The sequence below is a fragment of the Mobula hypostoma genome, chromosome 23 (assembly GCF_963921235.1).
Source record: "Mobula hypostoma chromosome 23, sMobHyp1.1, whole genome shotgun sequence".
NCBI classification, from domain to species: Eukaryota; Metazoa; Chordata; class Chondrichthyes; order Myliobatiformes; family Myliobatidae; genus Mobula; species Mobula hypostoma.
In genome coordinates this window covers 4,519,513-4,535,642 of record NC_086119.1, presented here as the reverse complement: position 1 = coordinate 4,535,642, position 16,130 = coordinate 4,519,513, and the positions used below count along the sequence as shown (strand labels likewise).

Here is a 16,130-nt window from a genome sequence, read left to right as displayed (position 1 = left end):
CACAGTGTGACCCTCCCGCGGTACTGCCCCTCCTGCAGCGTGACCCTCCCTCAGTACCACCCCTCCCATTGTGACCCCCCTCAGTATCATCTCTCCCACTGAGGGATCCTCACTTGGCATTATCCCCTACCATATGATGCTCTCTCAGTCTCCCCTCATGCAGTAATGCACGATCAGCATGCAGTGTGTGGACTCCACAATGACCCCTGCAGCTGGGACTGAGGGGTAAGGAACCACACCTAACACCCAGCCTGGCCTACCATCACAGAGAGATTTGCCGCACCTTCCTGCCCTCGATCCGGTTGTAGGCTGTCACAGTGAAGATGACCATATAAGCCAAATACACGATGAACTTGAAGTAAAAGATGAACCTGGCAAAGTTGTTCCACTTCTCCTGAAGCAGGTGTTTCAGAGGCTCGAGGAACAGCATCTCATGTCGGTTCTGGCAGAGGGAGAGAGCATTAGCAGAGCTGGGGTGAGTACAGACACACCGGCATACTGAAATTCCAACTGGTCACAGCAGGGGGAGCTGCAGTCCACTGTTACTGAATCCAAGAACAGACACAGACAGATAGACACAGACACAGACACAGACACACACAGAAATAGGACGGTGTGTATGAGGCTTCACTCTGTGCCTGACCCCAGGTGTATGTTATGGGTGGTGTAGAGGGAGTTTCGCTCTGTATCCGGTTCTGGGAGTGTGTGATGGGACGGTACAGGGGGAGTTTCCCCTCCTAGCCCCTTTCCCATACCCACTGACAATCCCAAAGTGCAGAGGAAAGCGGGACCATCCAACGACGCCCCCCACCAACTCTCCCGACTCCTGGTCTGAGCACGGGGCTGGGGAGGGACTCGTCATTTACCGGCGTTTCGCTGCCATACACGATGATCTCCAGCACTGAGTTCTTCTCGTATGTGTCGAGGGACGAAAGGTCATACAGCGAGGAGTGTACTGGTCCGTACGCCCACTCCTGGAACTTCCTGGACAGGTGTCGGCATTCCTCCTCCCGCATCTCTCTCCCAATGATGTGCTTGAGGATCTGAGGAGACACACCATCCACAGGGATTTACAGTGAGAGAGCATAACGGGAGGACCAGGAGAGTGGAGCGAGTTTGTCAGTCAAACCCCCGACAGAGACTGGCACTGGCTCTATCTGACGTGGGGCTGATGGAGCATCGCACTGTGTTGGGGGGGTGGTACTGAGCGAGGGTCACACTGTGGGAGGGGTAGCACCGAGGGAGGGTCACACTGTGGGAGCGGTGATACCGAGGGAGGGTCACACTGTGGGAGGGGTGGTTTTGAGGGAGGATCACACTGTGGCGGGGGTGATACTGAGGGAGGGTCGCACTGTGGGAGGGGTGGTGCCGAGGGAGGGTCGCATGCGGGAGGGGTGGTGCCGAGGGAGGGTCGCACTGTGGGAGGGGTGTTGCCGAGGGAGGGTCGCACTGTGGGAGGGGTGTTGCCGAGGGAGGGTCGCACTGTGGGAGGGGTGATACCGAGGGAGGGTCGCACTGTGGTAGGTGGTACTGAGGGAGGGGTGGAACTGAGGGAGGGTCACCCTGTGGGAGGGGTGGTACTGCGGGAGAGTCACAATGCGGGAGGGGTGGTCCTGAGGGAGGGTCGCATGTGGGAGGGGTGGTACTGAGGGAGGGTCACACTGTGGGGGGGTGGTACCGAGGGAGGGTCACACTGTGGGGGGGGGTTGTACCGAGGGAGGGTCACACTGGGAGGGGTGGTACCGAGGGAGGGTCACACTGTGGGAGGGGTGGTCCCGAGGGAGGGTCACACTGTGGGAGGGGTGGTCCCGAGGGAGGGTCACCCTGTGGGAGGGGTGGTACTGAGGGAGGGTTGCACTGTTGTAGGTGGTACTGAGGGAGGAGTGGTACTGAGGGAGAGTCACACTGTGGGAGTGGTGGTACCGAGGGAGGGTCACAGTGTGGGGGGGTGGTACCGAGGGAGGGTCACACTGTGGGGGGGGGGTGGTACCGAGGGAGGGTCACACTGGGAGGGGTGGTACCGAGGGAGGGTCACACTGTGGGAGGGGTGGTCCCGAGGGAGGGTCACCCTGTGGGAGGGGTGGTACTGAGGGAGGGTCGCACTGTGGGAGTGGTGGTACCGAGGGAGGGTCACACTGTGGGGGGGTGGTACCGAGGGAGGGTCACACTGGGAGGGGTGGTACCGAGGGAGGGTCACCCTGTGGGAGGGGTGGTACTGAGGGAGGGTTGCACTGCGGGAGGAGTGGTACTGAGGGAGGGTCGCACTGTGGGAGGGGTGGTACTGAGGGAGGGTCACACAATGGGAGGGGTGGTACTGATGCAGTTCTCTGTCACACTCTGGTTAACCATCCTGTCTACCTATCTGTCCTCCTCACCATCTCTCTGACCTGTCACACTCTCCTTCACTCTCTATTCTGTCACACAGCCCCTGCATTTTCAATCTCTCTCTCGATCCTCCTTTGCTCCTCTTCCTCCCGCCTGTCATAACCCCCTCTCTCTCTCTCTCTCTCTCCGTCATGTCACACCCTCCCCCTATCCTCGATCAAACTCACCCTGTATCCCTGACCCCCTGTTGCACTTCCCCCTCTGTCTTCCCCCAAACTTTCCTTCCACACATCGCCCTTTCACTCCAAGCTCCCTGTGAAAACAGCACCAGGATGATGGGATGTTCGACCATGAGGAATTGGGGTGTGTGTGGAACCCACTGGGACCTGCCCCCTCCCCCCAAGCCCCAGCACCCACCTCAATCTTCCCGGTCTTGGCGGCCAGCTTGAGGGGTGTCAGCCCCTTCCTATTCGCCATGCTTTCCAGGCTGAGCTGAGGTCTGAGCTTCACGCCCATCCTGAGGAGGTGGTCGTACATCTCGGTGACGAACTTGGTGTTCTCCCGGCTGTTGTCGGAGATGGACACCAGGGCGTGCAGTACGTTGTTGCCCCTGGAGTCTACGGCGCCAATGTCGGCCTTGCGGTAAGGGTTCTCCAGGAGGTGGTCCACCACCTCCAGCTGGTTGGTGCAGGCAGCCAGCGAGAGGGGCAGCTCCCCTGTTCGAGAGACCCCTGGTCAGATCCACCCAAAACAGCGACTGTTTATTCCCCTCCATACCTGCCGACTTCCCCCAGCATTTTGTGTGTGACTCTGTGTTATGATTTGTTTTCTCTTTCACTTAGATTCCTCCCTATGACAGTACCGCAAGAAACAGGCCCTTCGGCCCACACCCTCCGCCCCGCCCACGATACCCCAACCATACTGGATCGATTGCAAGAGTGTAGCAAGTGCGCATGCGCCCAATCGATCGCGCGGTGACGCGATTAAGCCTCCTATCTTTTTAACGCGGGCTGTCGCGTGCGCATGCGCGTTGTTTTGGCGGGATCGGGACCGGGTGGTCGCTCCCGCTCTGTAAGTTGCCCCACGTGCTCCCTCTCTAACTTTACCAACCTACTACTTGCTCGCATATCATACAGTGGACAAGTCTGAGACATACGCAGTGTGTGTAATTTTATGTATTGCATTGTACTGTTGATGCAAAAAAAAAAGGCAGATTTCATGACATATGTGAGTGATGACAAACCTGATTCTGATATGGGTCTCTATTGTGGACTGAGGGTGGGAAGTGGGCAGGGAGAGGGGAAAGGGAGAGGGAAGAGAGCAGAAAGTGCCAGAGAGGTATTATGTAATGATCAGTATGTCAGTTGTTTGGAATCAAATGACCTTGCCTGGTGTATCAGGACTGGGTGTGTCTGCACCCACACCACCACCCACCCCTGACACTCCTTCTCTGCCACCTGTCCTATGCCCCTCCTACAGCGCTCAACCCTCACCATTCCCGACATCCTTTGCTTCTTCCAGATTTACAGATGTGCTCTCCGCTCCACATTGACAAATACAGTACTGTGTAAAGTCTTAGGTACTTTAACTACTGTGTATATATATATATGTGTGTGTGTGTGTACACGCCTAAGACTTGTGCACAGTACTGTGTATGTAACAATATCAACAAATCACAATTGAATGTACATGGTAATGATTGAATGAGTTATCTTATGATGAGTGTTTGATGTCTCTGGGCCTGTACTCACTGGAGTTTAGAAGAATGGCGGGTGGGGGAAGATCTCACTGAATACTGAAAGTCCTTGATAGAGTGGATGTGGAGAGGACATTTCCTATAGTGGGGAGAGTCTAGACCAGAGGGCACAGCCTCAGAATAGAGGGACGTCTCTTTAGAACAGAGATGAGGAGGAATTTCTTCAGCCAGAGGGTAGTGAATCTGTGGAATTAATTGCAACAGATGGCTGCGGAATCCATTGTCCCAGCTGTGGAGGCCAAGTCTTTGGGTATATTTAAATGTTATCGAGAGAAGGCAGGAGAATGGGATTGAGAGGGATAACAAATCAGATATGATCAAATGGTAGAGCAGACTCAATGGGCTGAATGGCCAAAATTTGCTGCTATGTCTTATGGTATACAATGCATCCCTCTGTTCCCTGCCTGTTCATGTGTCTGTCTAAATTCCTCTTCTTTGACTACAGCTGGCCACTCAATACCATCATCCCCTCAAAACCAATCAATAGGTTTCAAGACCTGGGCCTCAATACCTCCCTGTGCAATTGGATCCTCAATTTCCTCACTTGCAGACCCCAGTCAGTTCGGATTGGCAACAACATTTCCTCCGTCGTCCCCATTAGTACAGGTGCTCCACAAGGCTGATGGCTTAGCCCCCTGCTCTACTTGCAGGAGCAAGCAGACTTATAACTGTGAGGTTAAGCACAGCTCCAATGCCGTGTTTAAATTTGCTGACGCACCACTGTCATAGGCCAAATCAAAGGTGGTGACGAATCAGCACAGCGGAGGGACAATGAGAATCTGGCTGAGTGGTAACTCAACATCAACCTCTCACTCAATGTCAGCAAGACCAAGGAGCTGATTACTGGCTTCAAGTGGAGGAAACTGGAGGTCCATGAGCCAGTCCTCATCGGGGGGGGGTCAGAGGTGAGAGGGTCAGCAACTATAAAATCCTCAGTGTTATCATTTCAGAGGATCAGTCCTCGGCCAGTACATAAGTGAATTTATGAAGAAAGCACAGATACACCTCTACTTTCTGAGGAGTTTGTGAAGATTTGGCACGTCATCTAGAACTTTGACAAACTTCTATAGATGTGTGGTGGACAGTATATTGACTGGTGGTATCACAGCCTGGTATCGAAACGCCAATGCCCTTGAACAAAAAATCCTACAAAAGGTAGTGGATACGGCCCAGTCCATCATGGGTAAAGCCCTCTCTATCACTGAGCACATCTCCACCGAGTGTTGTCGCAGGAAAACAGCATCCGTCATCAAAGACACCCACCAACCAGGCCATGCTCTCTTCTTGCTGATGCCATCAGGAAGAAGATACTATACAGGAACCGCCAGGTTCAGAAACTCTTATTACTCAAACATCAGGCTCTTGAACCAAAGGGGATAACTTCACTCACCCCATTGCTGAACTGTTCCCATAACCTATAGACTCCCTTTTAAGGACTTCTCATCTCACGTTCTTAATATTTATTGCTTTTTTTTTCTCTTTTGTATTTGCACAGGTTGCTGTCTTTTGCACACTGGTTGTCTGTCCACCCGGTTGAGTGCAGTCTGTTATTGTGTTTCTTGAATTTACTATATATGCCCACAAAAAATGGATCTGAGGGTTGTAAATGGTGACATATATGTATTTTGATAATCAATTTACTTCGAACTTTGAACCACTCCCCATGCATCAAGTTCCAAGTAATTACCACCTTTGTGTAAATAGAACTTATCTTGCATTTCTTCCTTAAATCTTCTGTCTTTCATTAAAGCCATGCCCTCTGGTATTTGACATTTCTATCTATATTTCATAACTTCATAACCTTCTGTCAGGATGAGATCAATCTCACCCTTCTCTTTTACTTTGCCGTCTATTTTTCTATCATCTATGTATCTATCCAAGAGTTTCTTAAATGTTGCTAATGTATCTGCCTTTACCACCACCCCTGGCAGCACACTACATGCACCTACCACTCTCTGTATAAAAAAAATACCTAGCTTTGACATTCCCTTATACTTTCTTCCAATCACCTTAAAATTATGCCCTCTAGTATTAATAATTTCTGCTCTGGAAAAAACTCATCTGGCCTGTCCACTCTATCTATGCCTCTTATCATCTCGTACACCTCTATCAAGTCACCATTCATCCTCCTTTGCTCCAAAGAGGAAAGTCCTACCTTGCTCCACCTTTCCTCATAAAACACTCTCTCTAATCCAGGCAGCATCCTGGTCAATCTCCTCTGCATCCTCTCTAAAGCTTCCACATCCTTCCTATAATGAGGTGACTAGAACTGAACACAATATTCCAAGAGTGGTCTGATTGGGGTTTTATAAAGCTGCAACATTACCTTGCTGCCCTTGAACTCAATCCCCCAACTAATGAAGGCCAACACAGCAAACGCCTCCTCAACCACCTTGTCAGATTGTGCGGAAACTTTGAGGGATCTATGGATGTGAAGCCCTCTGTACCTCCACGCTGCTAAGAATCCTGCCATGAACCCTGTACTCTCTCTTCATTTGACCTTTCATAGTGAATCACTTCATACTTTTGTGTCTAGGGTTGGCTGAGAGACCCCAGAAGCAGCAGGGAATGGAAGACCCAACATACACCACCTTAATCACTACCTCAGTGTCGCAACATTTGAATCACTTTGCACTATAATGGACGTTCTTGTTCTTATTGTGTTCTTTCTTGTATAATTTTGCACAATTTATGTTTTTCTTCTGAGTGTTGTGCCTCCAGGGCTATGCGCCCGTGACACTGCTGTGAGTAAGGATTTTCATTGCTTCTGTACACACATGGATGTATGCACCTAACAGTAAACTCAACCTTTGAAAATCTTGAAGAACATCATCACAGGTTAGCAGCTACAGTCCCATCCAGATGGAAGGTCAGTACCCAACCTCCACCTGGGAGAAACTTCCAATTTCCCCTCAGAGGCCCCTCTGAGTACAAGATCTACACTAAACATCACCCCAGCAGAGAGTGATACACCAGCCTGAGGCAGCATAGTGTGGCAACCTCGGTGGGAAACTGTGTAGGTTCCCACAGAGCGTGTAACCCAAATAACTTAGTGAAAACAGACTGCATTCAGGCCAAAGGCTCACCACACATCACAAGACTCTGAGTAATGATGTGTGCTAAGCTCACGCTATATACTCTGGCTAATGATGTTGTGTGCTAAGCTCACGCTATATACTCTGGCTAATGATGTTGTGTGCTAAGCTCACGCTATATACTCTGGCTAATGATGTTGTGTGCTAAGCTCACGCTATATACTCTGGCTAATGATATTGTGTGCTAAGCTCACGCTATATGTGCTGGCATCTGTTAAACTGCCACAAAAAAAAGATGCTGTTCAGTGGCCACAGACCCTCATAAAGACAAAAAAGATAAAGACAAGTACATCAAAATCTGTTCTTGGTGCTAATGGCCAGCAGTCTGAGGCTTGGCTGGGGGCAGCCTGCAGGTGTTACCATGCTTCAGGTGCCAAGAACTCACTAACCCGAGCCTATATGTCTTTGGAAGGTGAAAGCAGAGCACCCAGAGGAAACGCATGCGGTCGTGGGGAGATTGACGGACAGTGTATGGTATTGAAGCCAGGAGTATGACACTGTAATAATGGTACGCTCGCTGCTACGTTACTGTGTCACACAATTACAGCCCTGGTTCTGTGAACCTTGAATCACAGCCCAACACAGACCCATCTATTTGTAGAATGATTTTTGGATTAAAGACCGTTTATCAGCACAGGATTAAGTGAGCTAGCACTCTTTCTTTGGAGCGATGGAGGGTGAGAGGCGACTTGATAGAGGTGTACGAGATGATAAGAAGTACAGATGGAGAAGATGGCCACTTTTCCCCAGAGTGGCAATAACTAATTCTGGAGGGCATCTGGTTAAAGTGAGTGGAGGGAAATTTAGGGGAGATACCCATGATAGGAATTACAGATAGAGTGGAAGGTGTCTGGATACGCTGACAGAGGTGGTGGTAAAGGCTGATACAACAGGGACAATTAATTGCCACAGATGGCTGTGGAGGCCAAGTCACTGTGTATATTTAAAATAGAGGTTGATAGGTTCTTGATTAGTCAGGGTGCCAAAGGTTATGGGGAGAAGGCAGAAGAATGAGGTCGAGAGGGAGAACTCTTAGGCACACACACGTAAGTAAAATGGAGGGTTATGAGTTGTGTAGGAGGCAAGGATCAGATTGATAGTGATGTAGGTTAAAATGTGGGCCCAACATTGTGGGTCAAAGGGTCTGTGTTGTGCTGTACCATTCTCTGTTCTATTTGACCATCTATTTAGGGCTGATTCTCACTCAAATTGGTGGATGAAGGGTCTCCACCTTAAACATTGACTGTCCATTTCCCTCCACAGATGCTGTCTGACCCACTGAGCTCCTCCAGCTGATTTTTTTTTAAGCTGCTGTTGCTTGTGTCTCAGTTTTCACACCCTTTGTTTTGGAATCCTACCCCTCCTCACCCCATAGAGGAACGACTGACCTCAAAACACTCCTCTGCTCGTATACTCTTCATCGAAGCACGAGAGTCTGTTCAGCCTGTGCTCAAAAATTAGTGTGGTGGCTAGCACAAGGCTTTACAGTGCTGAGGATTGGGATTAAATTCCCACTGCTGTCTTTAAGGAGTTTGCATGTTCTCCCCATGACCATGTAGGTTTCCTGTGGGTGCTCTGGTTTCCTCCCATATTCCAAACATGTACAGGTTAGGGTTAGTCAGTTGTGGGAATGCAATGTTGGCACGGGAAACATGGTGACACTTGCGGGCTGCCCCCAGCACATCCTCAGCGGTGTTGGTTGTTGATCCAAAATGACACATTCACTGTACATTTCAATGTGCATGTGACAAATAAAACTAGTTATAGAGAAAGTGCATTGCAGGTAGCAAATAAACAGCAAGAGTTTTCTATCATCTACCTGATAGGAGGAGGGAGAATGTCCTTGATTGTGTGTGTGTGTGTGCCTGTATCAGTTCTCGACCTCGAGGGATAGCCACGACGGCATGTGTATGTGAGTGTGTGTGTGAGAGTGAGTGTGTGCCTGTATCAGTTCTCTGTGCTGTACTCCACTCCCAATCCCATCTCTTCCCCATCCATGTTTGCCAGCTCCCTCTCTGTCTCCCACTTTTCCTTCTCCCCCTCCCACAGTTCCCCACCCAGCGCATACCCAGCTCTCCATACCGAAGTAGAATCCGGTCTGGCCCTCCTTGGCCTTGAAGAACAAGCCGCTGGCCTTGGAGTGGACATTGGCTCCGTTCCGGATCAGGAGTGCCACGAAGTGCAGGCAGCGCCGCTCGATGGCGATGTGTAGGGCTGTCTGACCTGGTGTGGAGTCGAGACAGGGTCAGTCCACAGCCAAGCTGGGTGACAGCAAGATGGACAGCCAGGAGTGACAGGGGTTGTGTGAGGGCACACAACTCCCCTCCTCCGGCTAGTCTGTAAAATGATATCCCCACTCTCATGACACAGAGAAACATCCCTTGTACACAGAGTGGTCACCTCCCCATTCTGACCCACTCACCCCCACCCCTGCTCAGCAACACTATCACAGCCCTCCCCACCATCCACACCCCATTCCACCTCTCCTCCTCCACCCTATCCCTCCTCACCACCCCAACCCTTCCCCATTAGACCATAAGACATAGGAGCAGAATAAGGCCATTTGGCCCATTGAGTCTGCTCTGCCATTCAATCATTGCTGATCCTTCTCCCCTCCACAGCCCCACTCTCATCCTTCTCCCCATAGCCTTTGATGCCATGTCCAATCAAGAACCTATCAATCTCTGCCTTAAATACACCCAATGACCTGGCCTCCACAGCTGCATGTGGCATCAAATTCCACAAATTCACCACCCCCTGGCTAAAGAAATTTCTCCTCATCTGTGTTTTAAATGGACACCCTTCTATCCTGAGGCTGTGCCCTCTTGTCCTAGACTCCCCCACCATGGGAAACACCCTTTCCATATCTACTCTGCCTAGGCATCTCAACATTTGAAAGGTTTCACTGACGTCCCTCCTCATCCTTCTAAATTCCAGCGAGTACAGGCCCAGAGCCATCAAATGTTTCTTGAGTGTTAGCCATTTCATTCCTAAAATCATCCTTGTGAACCTACTCTGAACCCTCTCCAATGCCAGGACATCTTTTTTTAGATGAGGAGCCCAAAACTGTTCACAATACTCAAGGTGAGGCCTCACCGCTGTCTTATAAAGCCTCAGCATCACATCCTTGCTGTTATATTCCAGACCTCTCGAAATTAACGCTAACATTGCATTTGCCTTCCTCACCACCGACTCAACCTGCAAGTTAACCTTTAGGGTGTTCTGCACAAGGACTCCCAAGTCCCTTTGCATCTCTGATTTTTGCATTTTCTCCTCATTTAGAAAATAGTCTGCACATTTATTTCTACTAACAAAGTGTATAACCAATAATTTTCCAACATTGTTTTTCACTTACCCAGTCTCTTCCCAATCTCCTAATCTGTCTAAGTCCTTCTGCAGCCTTCCTGTTTCCTCAACATTATCTGCCCCTCCATCAATCTTCATCTCATCTGCAAACTTGGTAACAAAGTCATCTATTCCATCATCTAAATCATTGATATACAGCATAAAAAGAAGCAGTCCCAACTCTGACCCCTGCGGAACACCACCAGTCACTGGCAGCCGATCAGAAAAAGATCCTTTTATTCACACACTATGTCTCCTACCAGCATTGGTCAGCTCTAACCATGACATTACCCCAATCTAGCCCTCTTCAATAATCCAACTCTCTCCCATGACCCCCAACCCTCCAACATTACCCCACCCCAACCATCCTCACCACCCCATCCCTCCCCCATTACCCCACCCTATCCATCCTCACCACCCCAAACTTCCTCTCCACCACAACCCTCCTCCATTACTTCACACTATATCTTCTCTCCACCCCAACCGTCTCCATTATCCACCCTATCCCTCCCCTATCTCCCCATTACCCCACCTATATTTCCCTACCATCTCCACCAACCTCACCCCATCAACCCCACTCCCACTCCATTACATCCCACAACAGCATCCCAATCCACTCTCCAAAATCCCACTGCTCTCTACTTCTCTTTCACCCTACATCATCCCAATCCACTTCCCAAAATCCCATTGCACCCCACTTCCCTCCCACCCTACACCATCCCATTCCACTCAGCCCTCCCCCATCCCACCACCCCTATATCTCCTGTGTTCCCACTGTCTCTCCGTACCCTTGTAGTAACTGTCCATGTAGGCAGCATTGATGAGTTCCTCCAGGTTGTCTGTCTTCTCTGCGATTTCCAGTAGTATGGGGACGGTGTCATTCCGGTTGTTACTCAAATTCAGCAGAGCCTTCAGCAATGCAGTCTTCCCCGTCTCTGGGTCTGAAGGCACACAGGGTGACATATCCCAGCATCAGGCAACAGTTAGGAGAACGTCTTCATAAGTCATCCCTGAACTGAAAGCACAACCTTTCTACCACCCTCTCTGGTTCATCCCTGATCACAACGGCATAACCTTCTCTACCATCCTGTCCAGTTCATCCCTGATCACATCAACACAACTTTCTCTACCATTGTCTCTGGTTCTCTCTCTAGGCACCATCTCTCCCTAAGCCCCTGATCACTAACCCCCATGCCACTGAAAGAACACAGGAAACAGAAACATTTGATGGCTCTGGGCCTGTATCCCATATTCCATAATTTAAAGTTTATCCTCTTTCTGGTAAGTTCTAATTTCACTATTGTCCCTTAATATCTTCTCCACCCTCCTCTCATTCAGTCACTCCACCCCTTTTCCAGTCACAGACCTTCCTGCTTCCTCTGCAACTTCAAACTCCCCTCTCTATCTCTAACTTCAAACTTCCCTCTGCAACTTCAAACCTCTCTCTCTATCTCTAACTTCTCCTTGTTCTGATGAGAATTCATCCACTTGAAATGGTCACTCTATTTCACTCTCCACAGATGCTGCCTGACCTGTTGACTATTTCAGTTTTCACTTCAGATTTCCAACGTTGCTGCTCAGATTTTGATTCAGATTTATTTATCCCACGTGTTTGGGAACATACAGTGAAATGCATCGTTTGTTTTAACAACCAACACAACCTAAGGATGTGCTAGGGACAATCTGCACATGTTACCGCACGTTCTGGCATCAATATAGCATACCCACAATGCTCGGCAGAACACAACAAGCAACAAGACAACAACAGCAAAACAAGCCCCTTTCCTCCCTCCCACCCACCCACACACACACATATGAACTGCCCTCCAACTCCAAGACAGTTCTTCAGGCTTCGGTCATCGGGTTTCCAGATTTCCAGTCGTCAACCAGCTCGATCTTCAGTATCGACCTCCAGACTAGTTGATGATGAGACCTCTGGGCATGCCGGCTGACCAGCCCTCGTGCCTCCTGTTTGCACGGACCCACCCAAACCTGGGGCAGCCCGGCATATCCACGGATGCAGTATTTAGAAGTTCAGTTACGACTGCAAGATGGTGGTGGTGGGTGGGGGGAGGATGTTCTGTCCCATCATGCTGTGGAGTTGTGGTCTGAACCACCAGTTGCTGTACTTGTGCCCACTTCTCCATTCTCAGACATCTCTGTAGGTTGGCCTCTGGGTGGAAGCCTAAACAGTGATGTCTTCAGGAGGGAGGGCATGGGAAGAGTAAGGGGTCAAAGGCAAGAAGCTCAGGGATCTGGCTTCTCCCGCGTTCAGGGGTCACCTAATGTAAACGGGTCAGGCTGGGAATGTGGGCGCTTCCTCTTCCTCTCCCACCCTGGTGGCGCTGCAGAATCTGTCTCATAATAGGTAAAATGGCTTATTGTTGTCACATATACTGAGGTTCAGTGTCCTTGTCCTGGATACTGACCATAAGGATGTGATGGTTGCACAGTGCATTGAGGTAGAACAAGGTAAAATAATAACAGAAAGCAGAATGGAGTGTTACAGTTACAGAGAGAGAGAGTGCAGTGCAGGTCATAATGAGATAGATTGTGTTGGGTCTCTGGTTATGCTGGCTGCTTTACTGAGGCAGCGTACAGACAGAGTCCATGGAGAGGAGGTTGGTTTCTGTCATGCGCTGAGTTGTCTTCGCAAGTTTATGACCTAGTCTGGGTCTCCTTCCCTGCATTGCAGGCTGAGGTGAAGGGGAAGGAGGCGTTTGCAGGACAGCGTGCGGTTTTGACTGCGCGGGTGTTGTGGATGTGTTTTCGCTGTGGGAGGGACAAAACAATAGGACCAAGTCCATGGGAAACTGCAAAGAGTTGTGAACACAGTCCAATCTATCACACAAACCAGCCTCTCCTCCACCGCCTCTGTCTACACTTACCCTTTTGTACCATCAGGCTCAAGGATAGTTATGAAACTAATGAACGGCTCTTTAGTACGATACGATGGATCCTTGACCTCACAATCTGCCTCGTTATGTCCTTATTCTGCACTGCACTTTCTCTGTAACTGTAACACTTTATTCTGCATTCTGTTTTCATTTTGCTACCTCAATGTACATAATGTATGGAATGATCTGTCTGGATGGCATCTTCTTGCTGTATCTCGGTACATGTGACCGTAATGACAGCCAGGAATAAATTCGATTGGGACGTAGGAATGTCGCTTTTGGCAGGAGAGTGTCCAAAGGGGCAGGGGTCAGCTGGATGAAAGGTGACAGGGATTGGAAAATTTAGAGGTTAGTAAGGAGCTAAAACCCCAGAACAGCACAGATGGGCCTTTTTCAGAACAGTGCGTCAATCCTGTTGGTATCCTTGCAGGTGAAGTGGGCTCTGAAGGGTGGGGGGAGGAGGCTTCAACTCAGACAAGCTGCGTCCTGATGGGCAGATAGGACCTTCACCCTTCATTCTAGTTGCCCGATCACACACTGTTGCAACTGGAAGTGGTTCGCTCAGAATGAAACAATAACCACGCAGAACCAAGAGGCAGGAAGCTAATTACATTTCTGACCACCACTCAGTGAGGGCAGAGTCCAGACACGTAGCAGACAGCTCCTGGCTGCAGCAGGAAGCTGATGGAGGGATAACGAGGGAGGGAGGGGAAGTGGTCTCCGGGAGAACGAGGGAGGGAGGGGAAGTGGTCTCCAGGAGCATGGGGAGGGGGCTTCCAGTGGAATCTCGATGCAGGGCAATGGTGTTCAGGGGACACTCTGTGCCCTGGTCTTACTTCCCAGAAACCAAAAGAGGATCTTGAGACCAACTGGTTCCTCATGATGTGGGTGAGGTGAGCTGGAGAGTGGCAGCACTGTGACATTAGCCAAGTGGGGGTAACTCAGGAACTTCCCACAACCTTATACTGAGTTCTGTCATAACACATCAGACAGGCCATTCACCCCACAATGTTATACTGGTCTTGATGCTAATTTATACTGAATGTCCCCCATCCCCTTCATTTTAAAGACTAAGATCAAATATATTTGCCATATACATTTACATGTATTAAGAATTTAATGTGTTGTGTTGGTGTGACACGCAACAAAAAATAACATTGAACAATTATAAAGAATGACATAAAAATAATTATATAACTGTTAATCTTCTGTATGTCTTTCATGGGAGGCTCATCCACAAGGGCTCTGCAGTGAATTGGCCATTTGGGTTCAGAAATGGCTTGCCCATAGGTGACAGAGGGTAGTGGTTCAAAGGATTTATTCTAGCTGGAGGGCTATGATCAGTAGAGTTCCACAGGGATCTGTATTGGGACCTCTGCTGTTTGTGATGTATATAAATGACCCATTATAGGAAGGATGTTGAGGCTTTGGAGAGGGTGCAGAAGAGGTTTATCAGGATGCCGCCTGGAATAGAGACTATGTGCTATAACGCGAGGTTGGACAAACTTGGGTTGTTTTCTTTGGAGTGGCGAAGGCTGAGGGGAGATCTGATTGAGGTTTATAAGATTAAGAGAGGCACAGATCGAGCAGACAGACAGTACCTTTTTTGAAAGGTTGAAATGTCTGATACCAACCAAGCTGCTGATGGTGACCAATGGCAATGTTTTGTAGACAGCTCATAAAACTGGTAGACACTCCATATACTTACTTTTCTAAACCACGATCGCTATAGTCCGTAGCCTGTAATTTCCCCTGACGAAGGGTCTTGGCCTGAAACGTCGACTGTACCTCTTCCTAGAGATGCTGCCTGGCCTGCTGCGTTCACCAGCAACTTTGATGTGTGTTGCTTGAATTTCCAGCATCTGCAGAATTCCTCGTGTTTGCGTTCCCCTTTAATGATGTTCTTTTTAACTGACTAAATGTCCTGGCACTTTTGCAATCTCCTGGGGGATTCGGCAAACTAGATTGACACAGCAATGTGAGAAAAATGGAAGGATATGGACAATGTGTAGGCAGAAAGGATTAGTTTGGTTGCCCATTTGGTTACTAATTTATTTGGTTCAGCATAACATTGTGTAGTGCTCTATGTCCTATAACATTAGAAGTATGGATATGGAATGAAATGTGCATAAATACCTACATACCAGCACGTATTTACAATGTAAACAGCAGTATAAAAAATGGTTTAATGTGCTTACAGTGTAGTTCAGTGATGGGGATAATAGATAGAGGGGGGTGGGGAGAGGCTAACTAGAATGGTTGATCAGATTAACTGCTTTGGAAAAGAAACTTTTAAGATGGTGTGAAGGTTTTGTTCGAGTAGCCCTATAGCACTTTCTAGAAGGGCGATTTTATTTAGAAACACATTCATGTGTCTGCCTAAAAGCCTCTAAAACTCCCTGAAATTGCCTGCTTCCACTACTGACCCTGGTAACCCATTCCAGGTACCTACCAGTCTCTGCATTTAACAAAAACCTTGCCCCCCCCCCACCAAACCACCTTTAAACTTCTACCCCTCCAACCTTAAAAGCATGTTCTCTGGTGATTGACATTTTGCGCTGAGAAAACATTCTGACTCTTATCCTCCCGTAATGTTAAAAACCTCTGTCAGATCTCCCCAGCTCCGACACTCTAGGGAGGACAACTCATGTTTGTCCAATCTTTTGCAGTTTATAGTTCAGTGATCCTGGCAGTTTCCTAGTAATTCTCTAT

The 16,130-nt window shown here is 49.0% G+C and overlaps 1 protein-coding gene across 1 annotated transcript in view; it reads right to left on the bottom strand.

Moving 5' to 3' along the window:
- The window catches only part of LOC134336906 (transient receptor potential cation channel subfamily V member 1-like), a 45,178-nt gene that overhangs the window by 15,855 nt on the left and 13,193 nt on the right, over positions 1–16,130 (bottom strand). The window contains exons 4-8 of the mRNA XM_063031536.1: positions 11,310–11,462; positions 9,259–9,399; positions 2,743–3,041; positions 867–1,043; positions 284–442 (exon numbers count right to left, since the gene is read on the bottom strand). Coding sequence (XP_062887606.1) covers positions 284–442; positions 867–1,043; positions 2,743–3,041; positions 9,259–9,399; positions 11,310–11,462 — 929 coding nt within the window. The remainder of the gene's footprint in view (positions 1–283; positions 443–866; positions 1,044–2,742; positions 3,042–9,258; positions 9,400–11,309; positions 11,463–16,130) is intronic.